Consider the following 20652-nt stretch of genomic DNA (forward strand, 5'->3'; position numbering starts at 1 on the left):
CATTACAATATTACATATAAATTATAATTACTATATTTATTGACAAGAAAAATATAATATCTGGATTCCTCTAATTAACTTAGTATGATTCTTTAAAATATTCTTTATACCAAATTGTAGCAGAGTATTCTAAAGTGTAATTGATAGATATACTTTATAATATTTTTTTTTATTAATTTCAAGAACATATTATATAAAATTGTTTGTATAATATTTTCTAAACAAACTTCAATATTAAAGTTATGATTTTTCTTCATTTACAAGTAGGTGATGTATAATTGGTACATGTTTCACCTAAATATTCATTATGATGCTCTTAAGCATTCTTCAATCCTAATAAAAATCATATTATTTTCTTTTTAGAATGTCATTAATTAAAATAAACTACTTTAATTATTATTTGATAGTAGATTAATTAATTTTTATTTTAGTTTATTTGAAGATAAATTAAACGGGACATCAAAAAAGTCAAAGATGTCATATATTTTTCTTATTTACCGTATAAAATTAAACAGATTAATGAAAAATCTTTAGAATAAAGTTTCTTTTTGACTTTCATATATGGATCATAAATTATAATAAATAGAAATAAATGTAATCAACCAATCCATTAATTACTTGAACAAAGTTTTATTTGACAAAGCTATAGCAATGTCAATCCTATTTTCTTCTTTGATTTAAGACGTTAAGTTTAATTTTATGCCCATAATATTTGACTTGTAAAAAGAAAACCTCATTGGTCAAATTAATTTTTTTAATATTTCAACCAATATTCCATTTTATAAAAGTTTCTAAAAATTATGCTGACGTCCGTTACGACAAATGCAAACAGTGATTCTCTGACAAACGGTGATATTCACCTTATCTTTGGACGGACGTTACCGAGCCTACACAGCTTCGTTTAAACCGAACCGCTCGTTATAAATATAAATGCATAAAAACAAAAACAAAAACCTCTCAATTTTATCATTTCAAAAGCGTAGACTTGTTCGCAGAATCAAAAATCCGATTTTTACAATCCTATTTGCAGGTATTTTCCTTCAATTTTTGCCATTTTTCGTCTTGTTGATGTTCCTTTACGCTTCAATAATCTTCGATTTCGTTGTAGTTTGATTGTGATTGCGAGATTTCAGCTTCGGGATTTGGGGTTATGTGTGATGAGGAGATGAATTAGTGATTTTTTGGTTTGGGAATTTGAAGTGGGATTTTTCTGCTTGGTTTTTGATAAGATTAGGAAAATGTGAAATTATTGGTTATTTATCTATTTATCTATTTATGTTTGGCTGAAAATTAAAATTCAGCTGAGAGAAATAATTGTACAGGAATGTAATTAGAGCTGCAGAATTCACTTTTCGGTTTCGGTTTTGATTTATTTGAACTGTCAAACAGAGGTTTGTAATGGTTGACAGGTGTATTTGAGGGTTTAATATGTAAATTTTTGACATTTTCTGGTACTTATGTATTTTCGTTATGGCATTGAAAAGGATAATGATCTTTAATTCTTTGTGGGTGATCACGTGATGTTAAGAGTTTTAAAGTTTGTTACCTAGTTGTGAAGTCTGTTTACTGATGAATTGTGATTGTGGCTTGGCGTATTGTTTGGGCTAAAATGTATTATTGGTATTTTTGTGGTGTATCATGACAGGAATCATGAGTGATCACCTGATTTTGTGTGTTGACCGCCTTGTAACGCCTGATAATTTGCATTCCCTGCAAACGAATGAGGCCCCTGGATCATCCAGTGAGGGTTCCAGTTCTCAAGCTCCTGATCCACCGGCTTGTGCTATTGATGTTGAGGGAGTGGGAGAACATGGTGTATCTGAAGAAGAAGAACCACTTATTCAAATGGTGGAATGTCGCATATGCCAGGAGGAGGATAGCATTAAGAATTTAGAGGTCCCATGTGCTTGCAGTGGCAGTTTGAAGGTACTAATCTTTATAATCTCTCCTATTTGAAATTGCTTTGTAGGGTTCGGCTTAGAATATATTAAGGTGTGATGCTCTATCATTTTTCTTATGAAGGATTTTTATTACTCTCTAGTAATTCAAGATCCTTTTTGTATGTTATGTATCTTGTTATTAATTTCTATTCCTTGTCTCAAGGAGAATATGGACACACCAATACCCACGCACAAAGCACATTCGATTAGAGCATGCTTGAACATATTTTCTTGCCATGTAGTGTACACTTACATGTGTGGAATAGAGTAAAGGATTTCTGCTTCTCTTTTATGTTAGATATATTTTACTTTGTTTCAGAAATTTATGGTTTTATATGTCATCACCTAGGCTGACATGTTTTGTTTATCCAGTTTGCCCATAGGAAATGTGTCCAGCGTTGGTGCAATGAGAAAGGAGATATAACTTGTGAGATATGTCATCAGGTAAGGCACTGCTGTCTAATTTATGTTTTAGCTATGCTGAGCAAGGGATCTGCTAGATATGTGCTTTCAATTTTTTTTTTTAAATTTTATTAATATTAGTCGTGTGTGTTCATTACTGGTTTGATTTTAGAAGGTACAGTTAGTACTTTTTCTTTCTAGGTCAAAGTATAACTTACAAATAATATTACTGGCTTTTGAAGTTATTGCATTTAGATGTCTCACAGTAATATGTTGGATGACTTCAGATATTTGGAGAAATGATTTACCTTGTAATGTGCCATGTTTAATCTTGGCAGAAGTTTATATTATGATATATTATCTTCTTATGGGGATATGGTGTTTATAGAAATATGGTTTAAAGCAGTTTTTTTCTTTTTTTTTTTTTTGGAATAATCCCCGACTTTAGTTCCTAGTGTTGGAGGGGAAAGGAGGGCATAAACAATAGGATCACTTCTCCTCTGTCTTCAAGAAATTCGCATGTGCAAGTGGATTGCTTGACACCAAAGAACTTGATGCTGAAAAAATAAATTATACATTGAAAACGAATTGGTGATAGTTTTTAGTGAACTAGACTTTTTTACTCTCTTCCTGAAAATGTTGAGGTGTTTTTTATGTTGCATAATGCTTGAAAATTGGCGAACTTATTCTTGATTCTTTATATCTTAATAGGAAATCTTAGGTAAGAAACAAAGTAAGATCTCAAGAAATCTCAAAAGTAGGAGTAAATTTTTGTGTTTTCACATTGTCCATTACTTCATTGATTTTAAAGATTATTCTCTCCACCATAGCTCAAAATTATCAACTTTGTAATTGGAGTAAAAGGTTGTTATTGATAGAATAATCCCATAAATGCTCTTTTTGCTCTGTTTTCTCTAGTGAAAGGTCACTTTAAAACTTAATGCTTCTCTATAGTTGCATGCATCGTCAATTTCTGTCTCTAAAGAATTTTTTTCTCTTTCCTTCTTTTCTTCTGCTTCTCCTCCTCCTCCTCCTCCTCCTCCTCCTCTTTGAATATCAACACTTTGCTTGAACTTTAGTTGTCTTGCATGAAATCTTCTTGTTGCATGAGGCATATTACCTTGAAAATGATAGTGTTGAACCTGATATGTATGGCTGTTTTGTTTGGGATCTCAAAATTTTTGTTACGCTTTTATGGTGTTTTTTAAAATTGGAATGTGGCATCAGGTGTAAGATCTTGTTGCTTTTTCTTTCAGTACTTTTCTGTACTCTCTTTAGAATTTGGCATCAGCTGTATGATATTATTGGTTATTTTTCAGTTTCAGTAAAGGGGAAGTATAGTCTCTCATGACGTCTCTGAGTTGTATATTTTTTTGCCACTTATTAATTAGTGAATTGGAATTGGCACTTAACAGGTTTCATATCCATTTAGTATAGCTAAGTCAATTTTTTGTTCATTTGTTGAAAGTTTAGTTTGGTTGTTCATATGTGGTAAGCTTAAACAAGTTCTGCTTTGAATTGATTCTAAAATTGATCTGTTTACAGCTGCCTTTAATTTTTTTGTTATAACAGCCTTACCAACCTGGTTATACTGCTCCACCACCTCCCCCTCAGTCAGAAGATACTACAATTGATATCAGGCAAGTTTTAATCATACATATGCTTGGCCACTTTGTCTTAAGGTTTTTTATTTCATTATTTAATTACTTTTTTGGAATTTTCTGAAGGACTCAATTGATAATTTTTAATATATTTGTAACTTGAACCTCTGGCTTGCTTTCCATGTTGGATTCCTTGTATCTCTGCCGCACGTCACCCTGTTTTATACCGACGGATATATTGGGGGTCATTGCATATTCACATGAGGCAAAAGTGGGGGGGCCCAGTCAAGATATCAAATTTTTTATTTTAATTCTCCATGTATAAATCAATATCAAGAATGGAATATTGCAGTTTTGCTGGATGGCTATTTTATGCTCATTGGTTTCAAAATTTGTTCATTTGTTTTCTCAAATTTGTTACACAGTGAGCCTTTGACAGTCTCTGGTGCTCCCTTGGACTTGCATGATCCTCGACTTTTGGCGATGGCAGCAGCAGAACGTCATTTGTTGGAGGCTGAGTACGATGAATATGCTGACAGCAATGCTAGTGGAGCTGCATTCTGCCGCTCTGCAGCCCTAATTGTAAGTTATTATTCTTTCATGAGAAGAAATTTTTATGAGTTGTTATTATATTATGGTACACAGAATTATGTGATCAAGGCATATAGAATAATCTATCTTTTTTGTTTGTTTTATTTTATTTCTGAAACGTTTTATATTAGAAAATGATGCAACACATGCTCATCGATGAAATATATTCGTTCTTGACCAGCTACTTATGTTATGCATCTCCTTCTTTCCTTCGGTTTTTTCCATGTCTTTTTTACTGTCACTGTATCAATCACTGCTTGGTCCAGAACCTGCTCTAGGTTGTTGGGTCAGAACAACTTGGACATACTATACTCACAATTGGATGAGAAAATTTTAGATTTTTTATTTTGGTTGATTATTTTCATTTACCAATAAAACATTACTTTTCACATTTTATTGTGATAAATAACTATTAGTTTTCCCCTTTTTTGGCAGTTAATGGCTCTGCTTCTCTTAAGGCATGCACTGTCTCTCACCAATTCAGATGGAGAGGATGACGCTTCTACCTTTTTCTCTGTAAGTTGGATATGAATGTTCATTTTAGTCTTTGATAATGCACAATCATCTTGTTTGATTAAACAATTTCTGCTTTACAGCTTTTCTTGCTCCGGGCTGCTGGTTTTCTTCTTCCATGTTATATAATGGCGTGGGCTGTCAGTATATTGCAGCGTCGAAGGCAAAGACAGGTTAGTGTTGGGCTCCACCTTTCTCAGGAGAACTTTGAAATAAATTTTTTATTGATTATACATTGATATAATATTAGATATAAGTTTCATGGAAGAAACCCTAGCCATATCTTCAGCCCTTGTCACCCACCCTCACCCCATTTCCTCTCATTTTTTCACTAAATTTCAAAGGGAAATCATAGGATTTGCTTGGATTTTTATAGATTTTCAATCCTAAAGCATCAAAGGTAAGATTCTAGCACAGGAGTGTGATTAAACTTTAAAGTTTTAAATTTTATGGTTTTTATATGACTAGGTCCAAGAGGAGAGAACTTTTAGCAAAGGAGGTGATATCACACATTCAAGGTAAGTAAACCCAATTTTAGCCTTGATTTGAGCAAGACTTTGTAGAATGATTCTTGCATGTTTTTATGTGATTGTATGTGAATTGTTGGCTTTTTTTATATTAATGATCATAATTTTCAGCCATGAGAAGTAGTGTATGAGTATGTGGTGAGGGGTGAAGTTATGGTAGAATTAGTGTTGAAATTTTGAAGTGTTGAATTGTTGAAAGGCCAGGTTTGATGCTATAGTTAGTGTTTTTGGCTCAAATTTTGTGGATTTAGAGAGATTGAAAGTGCAGCCAACATGAGTTTGCATGTGCATAGGGTGTTGATGAAAATCCAGGAGAAAAATCATACATAAGTTGGCTAAACCCTATTGAAGAAAGGTTAAGAAAGCAAGAATTGAGGTAGAAAGATTATGTTGGGCTTAACCAATGTAAATTTTAGTATTCAAGGTGCATATTGTTTATGCCAAAATTTAGAATATCACTTGTCATGTTAGTTCATGAGAGAAATGACCCTTAGTGTTTGACTCTAGTTACTTGAACCTTATACTTTTTGAATAGCACATGAAATGTTAGAAGGATTGCAAGTTAAAGTTTACTTTGATATGACAATTGTGATAGTAGAGAATTGTAGAATATGTCATGACATATCATTATGCATAATGAGTTTTCAAGTTTGTATATGTGAACTTAAAAATATCAAAGAATGGGTTGATCATGCATATATTGGCATAGGATTTATATATAGCCTTAATTTGGTAAATGAGGATATTAAAGAATATGTTAGCAAGAATGAGAAAAGAAAGAAAAGCAAATGGTTGTAGTTTTCTTTTAAGCTAACATCAAGTATGTATATTTTCTATTTACCTCAGAGAAGTGTAAAATTTCTATAGCTTGGAAATTTATTTAGAAATAGTATATATTTCTTTCTATTCTCTTTCTAAGCATGTTATGTTATAAGGTTGTTGCGATGGAAAACCCGTGAGTGGCAGAGATGCCCACATGCACGCCGCCATTAGTGAGCGGCCTCAGAGAAGATACAGTATTTTACAGTTCGTCAGTAGTGTATGTGGATGAGACTGTACCCAGCAAGCATACTAATGCACGCCGCCATCGTGAGCGGCCTCAACGTGAGAGACTCGGTACGGTTGTCAATAGTGTGTAGATGGGACTGTACCTAGTATACACTCACGTGCAAGTTCAAATCCAGCCTCAACCTAGTCCGATCAGCAAACCAGAATAAAAAAGAAAAGAAAGAGACGAAATAAGAAGAGAAACATAATAAGAACAAAAACAGAAAAGAAAAAAAAGATACAACAAAAGAGACAAAACAGAAAAGAAAAGAAAGTTCTTTTCTTAGAAAAGTTTATTATTTGCATTTGTGTTACTACACTTACATGATTTAGCATTTCTTATGTGCTGACAATGTACAATTTTATTCATTGTCTTTGCATGTTGATAATAGAAAAACCAGAATATCAGAAAAAAAAAGAAAATATCAGAAAAGAATGAAGAATATTAGCAAAGATTAAAGTGAGAAAAGGAAATCAGAACATGATAAGAGGAAAAACAGTAGTCAGTTTGGTTTACTTATTAGCAATTATGCTCACTCCCGTTATTTTACTGTTTGCAGGTATTTGATGATTTACGATCGGGTGGAACGTCAAGAAGCAGAGGAGTTTGGTGGATCATCATCACCATCATGATCTTATCTAATCAATCATAAAATCGAGCCTACCAGACGAACCAATTCCATCATAGCCATAAAAAGTTATAGTGTATGCACTTTTAATCCAACTTCATTTCTTGGTAGGAACTCCACGTGTCATTAACTTGTGTGGCCAAGTAGGCAATAGTTAATACAAGAATCATAAGACTTCCATGCTACTTTCTTTAAAGAAGGTCAAAGTCAAGCAGGCCATTGGAAATATCTTACCAGAAAATCAGTTCATCGTCTCATAAATATTGGTAAACAGTAAATAAAGAGAATGCCGGGGCTGTCTTATTGGTGGATGTTATTTCCAGGAACGAGTCGTTTTACGTTAGGTGTTTTCTCCGTAACGCGCTAACGGCTCTTTTACTCTCCAATATTTTTTAGATTCAATAAGTTGGAGTCTTTTTTATGATATCATTACAATATTACATATAAATTATAATTACTATATTTATTGACAAGAAAAATTAATATCTGGATTCCTCTAATTAACTTAGTATGATTCTTTAAATATTCTTTATACCAAATTGTAGCAGAGTATTCTAAAGTGTAATTGATAGATATACTTTATAATTTTTTTTATTAATTCAAGAACATATTATATAAAATTGTTTGTATATATTTCTACAAAACAAACTTCAATATTAAAGTTAGGATTTTTCTTCATTACAAGTAGGTGATGTATAATTGGTACATGTTTCACCTAAATATTCATTATGATGCTCTTAAGCATTCTTCAATCCAATAAAAGTCATATATTTTCTTTTTAGAATGTCTTAATTAAATAAACTACTTTATTATTATTTGATAGTAGATTAATTATTTTTATTTTAGTTTATTTGAAGATAAATTAACGGGACATCAATTCAAAGATGTCATTATTTTTCTTATTTACCATATAAATAAAAGATTAATGAAAAATCTTTAGAAAAAGTTTCTTTTTGACTTTCATATATGGATCATAAATATAATAAATAGAAATAAATTAATCAACCAATCCATTAATTACTTGAACAATTTTTTATTTGCAAAGCTGTGTAATCCTATTTCTTCTTTGATTTAAGACGTAAGTTTAATTTTATGCCCATAATATTTGACTTGTAAAAAGAACTCATTGGTCAAATTAATTTTTTAATATTTCAACCAATATTCCATTTTATAAAAGTTCTAAAAATTATGCTGACGTCCGTTACGACAAATGCAAACAGTGATTCTCTGACAAACGGTGATATTCACCTTATCTTTGGACGGACGTTACCGAGCCTACACAGCTTCGTTTAAACCGAACCGCTCGTTATAATATAAAGCATAAAACACAAAAACCTCTCAATTTTATCATTTCAAAAGCGTAGACTTGTTCGCAGATCAAAAATCCGATTTTTACAATCCTATTTGCAGGTATTTTCCTTCATTTTTGCCATTTTTCGTCTGTTGATGTTCCTTACGCTTCAATAATCTTCGATTTCGTTTGTAGTTTGATTGTGTTGCGAGATTTCAGCTTCGGGATTTGGGGTTATGTGTGATGAGGAGATGAATTAGTGATTTTTTGGTTTGGGAATTTGAAGTGGGATTTTTCTGCTTGGTTTTTGATAAGATTGAAATGTGAAATTATTGGTTATTTATCTATTATTTATTTATGTTTGGCTGAAAATTAAAATTCAGCTGAGAGAAATAATTGTACAGGAATGTAATTAGAGCTGCAGAATTCACTTTTCGGTTTCGGTTTTGATTTATTTGAACTGTCAAACAGAGGTTTGTAATGTTGACAGGTGTATTTGAGGGTTTAATATGTAATTTTTGACATTTTCTGGTACTTATGTATTTTCGTTATGGCATTGAAAAGGATAGGATCTTTATTCTTTGTGGGTGATCACGTGATGTTAAGAGTTTTAAAGTTTGTTACCTAGTTTGTGAAGTCGTTTACTGATGAATTGTGATTGTGGCTTGGCGTATTGTTTGGGCTAAAATGTATTATTGGATTTTTGTGGTGTATCATGACAGGAATCATGAGTGATCACCTGATTTTGTGTGTTGACCGCCTTGTACGCCTGATAATTTGCATTCCCTGCAAACGAATGAGGCCCCTGGATCATCCAGTGGGGTTCCAGTTCCCAAGCTCCTGATCCCCGGCTGTGCTATTGATGTTGAGGGAGTGGAGAACATGGTGTATCTGAAGAAGAAGAACCACTTATTCAAATGGTGGAATGTCGCATATGCCAGGAGGAGGATAGCATTAAGAATTTAGAGGTCCCATGTGCTTGCAGTGGCAGTTTGAAGGTACTAATCTTTATAATCTCTCCTATTTGAAATTGCTTTGTAGGGTTCGGCTTAGAATATATTAAGGTTGAGTCTCTATCATTTTTCTTATGAAGGATTTTTATTACTCTCTAGTAATTCAAGATCCTTTTTGTATGTTATGTATCTTGTTATTAATTTCTATTCCTTGTCTCAAGGAGATATGGACACACCAAAACCCACGCACAAAGCACATTCAATTAGAGCATGCTTGAACAATTTTCTTGCCATGTATGTACACTTACATGTGTGGAATAGAGTAAAGGATTTCTCTTCTCTTTTATGTTAGATATATTTTACTTTGTTTCAGAAATTTATGGTTTTATAGTCTCACCTAGGCTGACATGTTTTGTTTATCCAGTTTGCCCATAGGAATGGTCCAGCGTTGGTGCAATGAAAGGAGATATAACTTGTGAGATATGTCATCAGTAAGGCACTGCTGTCTAATTTATGTTTTAGCTATGCTGAGCAAGGGATCTGCTAGATATGTGCTTTCAATTTTTTTTAAATTTTATTATATTAGTCGTGTGTGTTCATTACTGGTTTGATTTTAGAAGGTACGTTAGTACTTTTTCTTTCTAGGTCAAAGTATAACTTACAAATAATATTACTGGCTTTTGAAGTTATTGCATTTAGATGTCTCACAGTAATGTTGGATGACTTCAGATATTTGAGAAATGATTTACCTGTAATGTGCATGTTTTAATCTTGGCAGAAGTTTATATTTGATATTTATCTTCTTATGGGGATATGGTGTTTATAGAAATATGGTTTAAAGCGTTTTTTTTTTTTTTTTTTTTTGGAATAATCCCATATATATAAATAAAAAATTCTTTTTATTTATTTATTTTGTTTTACTTGTGTATTCATGAATTTGATTTATAAGATAACGTCTAAATTTGTTTATATATTCTGGAAAGTTATTATATTTACCACCTATGATATCTGTAATAATATAAAACAGTATTTGATTATATAAATAGTAGTGGTTTAATAATCGGGTAATTTTAAATTTTTAAAAATTATCTTTGTTGTGTATGATTTTTCTATCAAACTTGGAAAGTTGCGAGGTTATAGCTCGATCCATAACCAGTTCAACTCAATCGATTGTTCGACCCAGCATAAGCTCGTCGAGTTATAGTTCGACCTAGCACAAGCTAGTCACGACCAAACCTTATAGTTGTTCAACCAGTTCACAAATAACTTCAGATCCCGGATATCTCGGAAGGGATCAGATCGACAGCAATCCTAGTGCAATCTCAGAGCTCGGTCGTGAGAATATCAGAGTTGCATTTCAATCTTAATTATAATTCTTTTATTTTCGCTCTTTCCTTTGTATGGAATTTGTATATAACCTCTTCCAACAATGAGATAAGGGTAAGAAAATTGTTATAGGATTATTATTGTAAGCTCTCACAGCAAATACAAAAATAGTGGACATAGGCTCCAAAGCCGAACCACTTTAAACTCATTGTGCCATTTACCTTACTCCATTTTTCTATTCATACTTTGCTGGTTACCCGTAATCACGGACACATTAGTTCTGATCCCATCAAGGTCGATCGGATCGCTTTGGTTTGTGTATTTTGCATCAACATTTTGGCGCTAGAAAGAAGGTCTCCGTCAAATTTCAGAATTTTCGGCAAACACACCCCAGTGACCCAATCACTTAAGGCCCACGATGGTTTGAACCAGATCAAAGACCACTACCGAAAACCATGACAATGTGGAGACCATCCACCAAGAGGTGCACCAAGACGTCGTTGAGCGTTGACCATTAGTGTAGCCGGTACAACAGGTCGCGAACCAGCTGGGGATAGGGACGTCAAATCCCGATGATGGCCAATTTGGTGGAGATGATCAAAACGATGGTCGCACAGGCTGTGCAACAAAATGTGGCTAAGCTTAGAAATCAGCAGTTGGCCCCCTAAGACCTTGACTAGTCGCACTTCACTGACGTTACCACAATAGGTCAGAAGTCGGTCGGCGACGAATCTGGTTCGTTGGCACCAAGGCACGGTCAATGATCCCGGCACCACGAGGAACATTCTGCACAAAAATGAGAGTCCCACAGGCAAACTAACCTCGAGAGGCGATAGGGCAAACAACTCATAGGAGAAGACGAAGAATATGGTCGCTAGAGGGATATCCAACCTACTCGGCAGTATCCCCGCCGTCAACGTGCCGGTTTTAACCCATGGCCAAGGCAGGCTCAATCACGCAATCTCGCGAGATGAGTCATGTTCGCGAATCTGGCAATGACCGACGTTCCGGTTATAACTAACGTTGCGAGCAATGCATTGATGAGCATGATAGCACCTACCAGCCTAACCATCATGACTCAACCTCGCGCATCAATACGAACAATGGAAGGGGCTCACAAGCAACAGATTTACGAACTTACCTGCTCGAGGTAAGGCTGAACAAAGCCAAGCAAGGCAATCCTCACAACGAAGACTTGAATCGGGTACAGAAAATGCTCGACGATCTAATAGTTTGCCAGAACAATGCAGCGGAAGAGATAGTGAGCCTCCCCTTCATAGAGGAAGTTCACCAAGCCCCGCTTCCCCAAGGATTCAGGGCGCTAGAAAGTAAGTTCGATGGGAAAGAAGATCCCAAAGACCACCTCGACACTTTCAACGACTTGATGGAGCTGCACTAGGTCTGTGATTTGGCAAAATGTCGCTACTTCGCGGTCACATTGGTAGGGGATGCCAAGAGGTGGTACAAAAAGCTCAAGGCAAACTCAATTAGCTCTTGGCAACAGTTCTCATCGTTGTACCTACAACAATTCCAAGTGAAAAGACAGTTTGCAATATCGCTCAACTACCTGAGCAATATTCGTCAAGAGAGAGATGAAACACTACCTCGTATTTGACGAGGTTCCAAAATGAGCAAGCAAAGGTTACGGATGCACCCGAGGAATCAATCCAAACTTTGCTAATTGGGGGCATCAGGCCACAAACAGAGTTGTGCAAAGAGCTCCAAAGTGAAGACCATGTGAGCCTGGCAAGGTTTTATCAGATTGTAACACCTACATCAAGGTACGTAATTTTATTTATGTCCTAATACCCTTAGTTGGATTTCTTTGAAGTTACCTTAGACAAATGTGAAGGAAATTCCTTAAAACTTCATTAGGGGTAAAATGATCTTTTCACTCATAATTAGATGAAATAGTGGGAAGTGAAAGGAAGCAAAATAATGTGAAGAAGATAATAAAAATGAGGGTATTTTGGTAATTGACTAAAAGATATAGATGGAATTTCATAGAAAATGCAAGGGCAAAATGGGAATACATGGATATAATATTAGATATAAGGTTTCATTGAAGAAACCCTAGCCATATCTTCAGCCCTTGTACACGCCACCCTCACCCCATTTTCTCTCAATTTTCTTCACTAAATTTCAAAGGGAAATCATAGGATTTGGCTTGGATTTTTATAGATTTTCAATCCTAAAGCATCCAAAGGTAAGATTCTAGCACAAGGAGTGTGATTAAATTGTAAAGTTTTAAATTTTTATGGTTTTTATATGATCTAGGTCCAAGAGGAAGAGACTTTTAGCAAAAGGAGGTGATATCACACATTCAAGGTAAGTAAACCCAATTTTAGCCTTGATTTGAGCAAGACTTATGTAGAATGATTCTTGCATGTTTTTATGTGATTGTATGTGAGAATTGTTGGCTGTTTTTGATATTTAATGATGCATAATTTCCAGCCATGAGAAGTAGTGTATAAGTATGTGATGAATTGGTAAAATTATGGAAGAATTAGTGATGAAATTATGAAGTGTTGAGAATTGTTGAAAACGGCCAGGTTTGATGCTATAGTTAGTGAGTTTTTGGCTCAAATTTTGGTGGATTTAGAGAGATGTGGAAGTGTAGCCAACATGGTAGTTGCATGTGCATATGAAGTGTTTGATGAAAATCCAAGGAGAAAAATGCATACATAAGTTGGCTAAACCCTATTGAAGAAAGGGTTAGAGAAATGCAAGAATTGAGGTAGAAAGATTATGTTGGGCTTAACCAAGTGTAAATTTTAGTATTCAAGGCTGCATATTGTTATGCCAAAATTTAGAATATCACTTTGTCATGTTAGTTCCATGAGAGAAATGACCCTTAGTGTTTGGCTCTAGTTACTTGAACCTTTACTACTTTTTGAATAGCACATGAAAGTGTTAGAAAGGAATTGCAAGTTAAAGTTTTACTTTGATATGACAATTGTGATAGTAGAGAATTGTAGAATATGTCATGACATATCATTATGTCATAATGAGTTTTCAAGTTTGTATATGTGAACTTTAAAAGAATATCAAAGAATGGGCTTGATCATGCATATATTGTGCATATGATTTATATATAGCCTTAATTTGGTAAATGAGGATATTAAAGAATATGTTAGCAAAGAATGAGAAAAGGAAAGAAAAGAAAATGGTTTGTAGTTTTCTTTTAAGCTAACATACAAGTATGTATATTTTCTCATTTACTCAAGAATGTAAGTGTAAAATTTCCATAGCTTGGAAATTTATTTAGAAATACGTATAGTATTTCTTTCTATTCTCTTTCTATAGCATGTTATGTTATAAGGTTGTTGCGATGGAAAACCCGTGAGTGGCAGAGATGCCCACATGCACGCCGCCATTAGTGAGCGGCCTCAGCAGAGAGATACAGTATTTGTACAGTTCGTCAGTAGTGTATGTGGATGAAGACTGTACCCAGCAGAGCATACCTACATGCACGCCGCCATCAGTGAGCGGCCTCAACAAAGAGATACAACATCGGTACGGTCTGTCAGTAGTGCATGTAGATGAGGACTGTACCTAGTATACACTCACGTGACTAAGGTTCCAAATCCATGCCTCAACCTAGTCCGATCAGCAAACCAGAATAAAAAAGAAAAGAAAGAGGAACATAATAAGAAAGAGAAACATAATAAGAAACAAAAACAGAAAAGAAAAGAAAGAGATACAACATAAGAGACAAAAAACAGAAAAGAAAAGAAAGTTCTTTTCTTAGAAAAGTTTATTATTATGCATATGTGTTATACTACTTACATGATTTAGCATTTCTTATGTGCTTGACAATGTACAATTTTATTCATTGTCTTTGCATGTTGATAAATAGCAAACCAGAATATCAGAAAAAAAAATGCAAAATATCAGAAAAGAATGAAGAATATTAGCAAAGATTAAAGTGAGAAAAGGAAATCAGAACATGAGTAACGGAGGAAAAACAGTAGTGCAGTTTGGTTTACTTATTGAGCAATTAGTGCTCACTCCGTTATTTTACTGTTTTGCAGGTATTTGATGATTTACGATCGGGTGGAACGTCAAGAAGCAGAGGAGTTTGGTGGATCATCATCACCATCATGATCTTATCTAATCATATCATAAAATCGAGCCTACCAAGACACGAACCAACTTCTCATTCATCAGTAGCCATAAAAAAGTTATAGTGTATGCACTTTTAATCCAACTTCATTTCTTGGGTAGGCAACTCCACGTGTCATTAACTTGTGTGGCCAAGTAGGCAATGAGTTAATACAAGAATTCATAAGACTTCCATGCTACTTTCTTTAAAGAATGGTCAAAGTCAAGCAGGCCATTGGAAATATCTTACCAGAAAACAGTTCAGTCTCATAAATATTGGTAAACTAGTAAATAAAGAGAAATGCCGGGGCTGTCTTATTGGTGGATGTTATTTCCAGGAACGAGTCGAGTTTACGTGTAGGTGTTTTCTCCGTAACTGCGCTAACGGCTCTTTTACTCTCCAATATTATTTTAGATTCAATAAAGTTGGAGTCTTTTTTATAAGATATCATTACAATATTACATATAAATTATAATTACTATATTTATTGACAAGAAAAATGTAAAATCTGGATTCCTCTAATTAACTTAGTATGATTCTTTAAAATATTCTTTATACCAAATTGTAGCAGAGTATTCTAAAGTGTAATTGATAGATATACTTTATAATATTTTTTTTTATTAATTTCAAGAACATATTATATAAAATTGTTTGTATAATATTTTCTAAACAAACTTCAATATTAAAGTTATGATTTTTCTTCATTTACAAGTAGGTGATGTATAATTGGTACATGTTTCACCTAAATATTCATTATGATGCTCTTAAGCATTCTTCAATCCTAATAAAAATCATATTATTTTCTTTTTAGAATGTCATTAATTAAAATAAACTACTTTAATTATTATTTGATAGTAGATTAATTAATTTTTATTTTAGTTTATTTGAAGATAAATTAAACGGGACATCAAAAAAGTCAAAGATGTCATATATTTTTCTTATTTACCGTATAAAATTAAACAGATTAATGAAAAATCTTTAGAATAAAGTTTCTTTTTGACTTTCATATATGGATCATAAATTATAATAAATAGAAATAAATGTAATCAACCAATCCATTAATTACTTGAACAAAGTTTTATTTGACAAAGCTATAGCAATGTCAATCCTATTTTCTTCTTTGATTTAAGACGTTAAGTTTAATTTTATGCCCATAATATTTGACTTGTAAAAAGAAAACCTCATTGGTCAAATTAATTTTTTTAATATTTCAACCAATATTCCATTTTATAAAAGTTTCTAAAAATTATGCTGACGTCCGTTACGACAAATGCAAACAGTGATTCTCTGACAAACGGTGATATTCACCTTATCTTTGGACGGACGTTACCGAGCCTACACAGCTTCGTTTAAACCGAACCGCTCGTTATAAATATAAATGCATAAAAACAAAAACAAAAACCTCTCAATTTTATCATTTCAAAAGCGTAGACTTGTTCGCAGAATCAAAAATCCGATTTTTACAATCCTATTTGCAGGTATTTTCCTTCAATTTTTGCCATTTTTCGTCTTGTTGATGTTCCTTTACGCTTCAATAATCTTCGATTTCGTTGTAGTTTGATTGTGATTGCGAGATTTCAGCTTCGGGATTTGGGGTTATGTGTGATGAGGAGATGAATTAGTGATTTTTTGGTTTGGGAATTTGAAGTGGGATTTTTCTGCTTGGTTTTTGATAAGATTAGGAAAATGTGAAATTATTGGTTATTTATCTATTTATCTATTTATGTTTGGCTGAAAATTAAAATTCAGCTGAGAGAAATAATTGTACAGGAATGTAATTAGAGCTGCAGAATTCACTTTTCGGTTTCGGTTTTGATTTATTTGAACTGTCAAACAGAGGTTTGTAATGGTTGACAGGTGTATTTGAGGGTTTAATATGTAAATTTTTGACATTTTCTGGTACTTATGTATTTTCGTTATGGCATTGAAAAGGATAATGATCTTTAATTCTTTGTGGGTGATCACGTGATGTTAAGAGTTTTAAAGTTTGTTACCTAGTTGTGAAGTCTGTTTACTGATGAATTGTGATTGTGGCTTGGCGTATTGTTTGGGCTAAAATGTATTATTGGTATTTTTGTGGTGTATCATGACAGGAATCATGAGTGATCACCTGATTTTGTGTGTTGACCGCCTTGTAACGCCTGATAATTTGCATTCCCTGCAAACGAATGAGGCCCCTGGATCATCCAGTGAGGGTTCCAGTTCTCAAGCTCCTGATCCACCGGCTTGTGCTATTGATGTTGAGGGAGTGGGAGAACATGGTGTATCTGAAGAAGAAGAACCACTTATTCAAATGGTGGAATGTCGCATATGCCAGGAGGAGGATAGCATTAAGAATTTAGAGGTCCCATGTGCTTGCAGTGGCAGTTTGAAGGTACTAATCTTTATAATCTCTCCTATTTGAAATTGCTTTGTAGGGTTCGGCTTAGAATATATTAAGGTGTGATGCTCTATCATTTTTCTTATGAAGGATTTTTATTACTCTCTAGTAATTCAAGATCCTTTTTGTATGTTATGTATCTTGTTATTAATTTCTATTCCTTGTCTCAAGGAGAATATGGACACACCAATACCCACGCACAAAGCACATTCGATTAGAGCATGCTTGAACATATTTTCTTGCCATGTAGTGTACACTTACATGTGTGGAATAGAGTAAAGGATTTCTGCTTCTCTTTTATGTTAGATATATTTTACTTTGTTTCAGAAATTTATGGTTTTATATGTCATCACCTAGGCTGACATGTTTTGTTTATCCAGTTTGCCCATAGGAAATGTGTCCAGCGTTGGTGCAATGAGAAAGGAGATATAACTTGTGAGATATGTCATCAGGTAAGGCACTGCTGTCTAATTTATGTTTTAGCTATGCTGAGCAAGGGATCTGCTAGATATGTGCTTTCAATTTTTTTTTTTAAATTTTATTAATATTAGTCGTGTGTGTTCATTACTGGTTTGATTTTAGAAGGTACAGTTAGTACTTTTTCTTTCTAGGTCAAAGTATAACTTACAAATAATATTACTGGCTTTTGAAGTTATTGCATTTAGATGTCTCACAGTAATATGTTGGATGACTTCAGATATTTGGAGAAATGATTTACCTTGTAATGTGCCATGTTTAATCTTGGCAGAAGTTTATATTATGATATATTATCTTCTTATGGGGATATGGTGTTTATAGAAATATGGTTTAAAGCAGTTTTTTTCTTTTTTTTTTTTTTGGAATAATCCCCGACTTTAGTTCCTAGTGTTGGAGGGGAAAGGAGGGCATAAACAATAGGATCACTTCTCCTCTGTCTTCAAGAAATTCGCATGTGCAAGTGGATTGCTTGACACCAAAGAACTTGATGCTGAAAAAATAAATTATACATTGAAAACGAATTGGTGATAGTTTTTAGTGAACTAGACTTTTTTACTCTCTTCCTGAAAATGTTGAGGTGTTTTTTATGTTGCATAATGCTTGAAAATTGGCGAACTTATTCTTGATTCTTTATATCTTAATAGGAAATCTTAGGTAAGAAACAAAGTAAGATCTCAAGAAATCTCAAAAGTAGGAGTAAATTTTTGTGTTTTCACATTGTCCATTACTTCATTGATTTTAAAGATTATTCTCTCCACCATAGCTCAAAATTATCAACTTTGTAATTGGAGTAAAAGGTTGTTATTGATAGAATAATCCCATAAATGCTCTTTTTGCTCTGTTTTCTCTAGTGAAAGGTCACTTTAAAACTTAATGCTTCTCTATAGTTGCATGCATCGTCAATTTCTGTCTCTAAAGAATTTTTTTCTCTTTCCTTCTTTTCTTCTGCTTCTCCTCCTCCTCCTCCTCCTCCTCCTCCTCTTTGAATATCAACACTTTGCTTGAACTTTAGTTGTCTTGCATGAAATCTTCTTGTTGCATGAGGCATATTACCTTGAAAATGATAGTGTTGAACCTGATATGTATGGCTGTTTTGTTTGGGATCTCAAAATTTTTGTTACGCTTTTATGGTGTTTTTTAAAATTGGAATGTGGCATCAGGTGTAAGATCTTGTTGCTTTTTCTTTCAGTACTTTTCTGTACTCTCTTTAGAATTTGGCATCAGCTGTATGATATTATTGGTTATTTTTCAGTTTCAGTAAAGGGGAAGTATAGTCTCTCATGACGTCTCTGAGTTGTATATTTTTTTGCCACTTATTAATTAGTGAATTGGAATTGGCACTTAACAGGTTTCATATCCATTTAGTATAGCTAAGTCAATTTTTTGTTCATTTGTTGAAAGTTTAGTTTGGTTGTTCATATGTGGTAAGCTTAAACAAGTTCTGCTTTGAATTGATTCTAAAATTGATCTGTTTACAGCTGCCTTTAATTTTTTTGTTATAACAGCCTTACCAACCTGGTTATACTGCTCCACCACCTCCCCCTCAGTCAGAAGATACTACAATTGATATCAGGCAAGTTTTAATCATACATATGCTTGGCCACTTTGTCTTAAGGTTTTTTATTTCATTATTTAATTACTTTTTTGGAATTTTCTGAAGGACTCAATTGATAATTTTTAATATATTTGTAACTTGAACCTCTGGCTTGCTTTCCATGTTGGATTCCTTGTATCTCTGCCGCACGTCACCCTGTTTTATACCGACGGATATATTGGGGGTCATTGCATATTCACATGAGGCAAAAGTGGGGGGGCCCAGTCAAGATATCAAATTTTTTATTTTAATTCTCCATGTATAAATCAATATCAAGAATGGAATATTGCAGTTTTGCTGGATGGCTATTTTATGCTCATTGGTTTCAAAATTTGTTCATTTGTTTTCTCAAATTTGTTACACAGTGAGCCTTTGACAGTCTCTGGTGCTCCCTTGGACTTGCATGATCCTCGACTTTTGGCGATGGCAGCAGCAGAACGTCATTTGTTGGAGGCTGAGTACGATGAATATGCTGACAGCAATGCTAGTGGAGCTGCATTCTGCCGCTCTGCAGCCCTAATTGTAAGTTATTATTCTTTCATGAGAAGAAATTTTTATGAGTTGTTATTATATTATGGTACACAGAATTATGTGATCAAGGCATATAGAATAATCTATCTTTTTTGTTTGTTTTATTTTATTTCTGAAACGTTTTATATTAGAAAATGATGCAACACATGCTCATCGATGAAATATATTCGTTCTTGACCAGCTACTTATGTTATGCATCTCCTTCTTTCCTTCGGTTTTTTCCATGTCTTTTTTACTGTCACTGTATCAATCACTGCTTGGTCCAGAACCTGCTCTAGGTTGTTGGGTCAGAACAACTTGGACATACTATACTCACAATTGGATGAGAAAATTTTAGATTTTTTATTTTGGTTGATTATTTTCATTTACCAATAAAACATTACTTTTCACATTTTATTGTGATAAATAACTATTAGTTTTCCCCTTTTTTGGCAGTTAATGGCTCTGCTTCTCTTAAGGCATGCACTGTCTCTCACCAATTCAGATGGAGAGGATGACGCTTCTACCTTTTTCTCTGTAAGTTGGATATGAATGTTCATTTTAGTCTTTGATAATGCACAATCATCTTGTTTGATTAAACAATTTCTGCTTTACAGCTTTTCTTGCTCCGGGCTGCTGGTTTTCTTCTTCCATGTTATATAATGGCGTGGGCTGTCAGTATATTGCAGCGTCGAAGGCAAAGACAGGTTAGTGTTGGGCTCCACCTTTCTCAGGAGAACTTTGAAATAAATTTTTTATTGATTAT

The 20652-nt window shown here is 33.7% G+C and overlaps 2 protein-coding genes across 2 annotated transcripts; both read left to right on the top strand.

The window, feature by feature from the left end:
* The first annotated feature begins 906 nt into the window (after window positions 1-906).
* Window positions 907-5698, top strand: LOC116122299. Its single transcript, XM_031408166.1, has 9 exons — window positions 907-1030; window positions 1646-1926; window positions 2313-2384; window positions 3915-3982; window positions 4369-4525; window positions 4970-5050; window positions 5131-5262; window positions 5516-5565; window positions 5686-5698. The coding sequence occupies exons 1-9, from the start codon at window positions 931-933 to the stop codon at window positions 5696-5698; spliced, it is 954 nt and encodes a 317-aa protein (XP_031264026.1). The 5' UTR covers window positions 907-930.
* Window positions 5699-16279: 10581 nt separating this feature from the next.
* Window positions 16280-20635, top strand: LOC116122310 (the record flags this gene model as incomplete). The annotated part of the gene is made up of 7 exons (XM_031408171.1): window positions 16280-16403; window positions 17019-17299; window positions 17686-17757; window positions 19288-19355; window positions 19742-19898; window positions 20343-20423; window positions 20504-20635. Coding segments are annotated over exons 1-7 (891 nt in total), but the record flags the coding sequence as incomplete, so codon positions are not given.
* Between the last annotated feature and the right edge of the window lie 17 nt (window positions 20636-20652).

Source organism: Pistacia vera, unplaced genomic scaffold, assembly GCF_008641045.1.
Source record: "Pistacia vera cultivar Batoury unplaced genomic scaffold, PisVer_v2 Contig1021, whole genome shotgun sequence".
NCBI lineage: Eukaryota > Viridiplantae > Streptophyta > Magnoliopsida > Sapindales > Anacardiaceae > Pistacia > Pistacia vera.

Excerpts from the sequence above, each read along its gene's own strand:
- LOC116122299 (XM_031408166.1), top strand. The coding sequence starts at position 931 with ATGCATAAAAACAAAAACAAAAACCTCTCAATTTTATCATTTCAAAAG. Across the intron at positions 1,031-1,645 it reads TTTTACAATCCTATTTGCAG|GAATCATGAGTGATCACCTG; the intron begins GTATTTTCCTTC and ends GTATCATGACAG. Across the intron at positions 1,927-2,312 it reads CTTGCAGTGGCAGTTTGAAG|TTTGCCCATAGGAAATGTGT; the intron begins GTACTAATCTTT and ends TTGTTTATCCAG.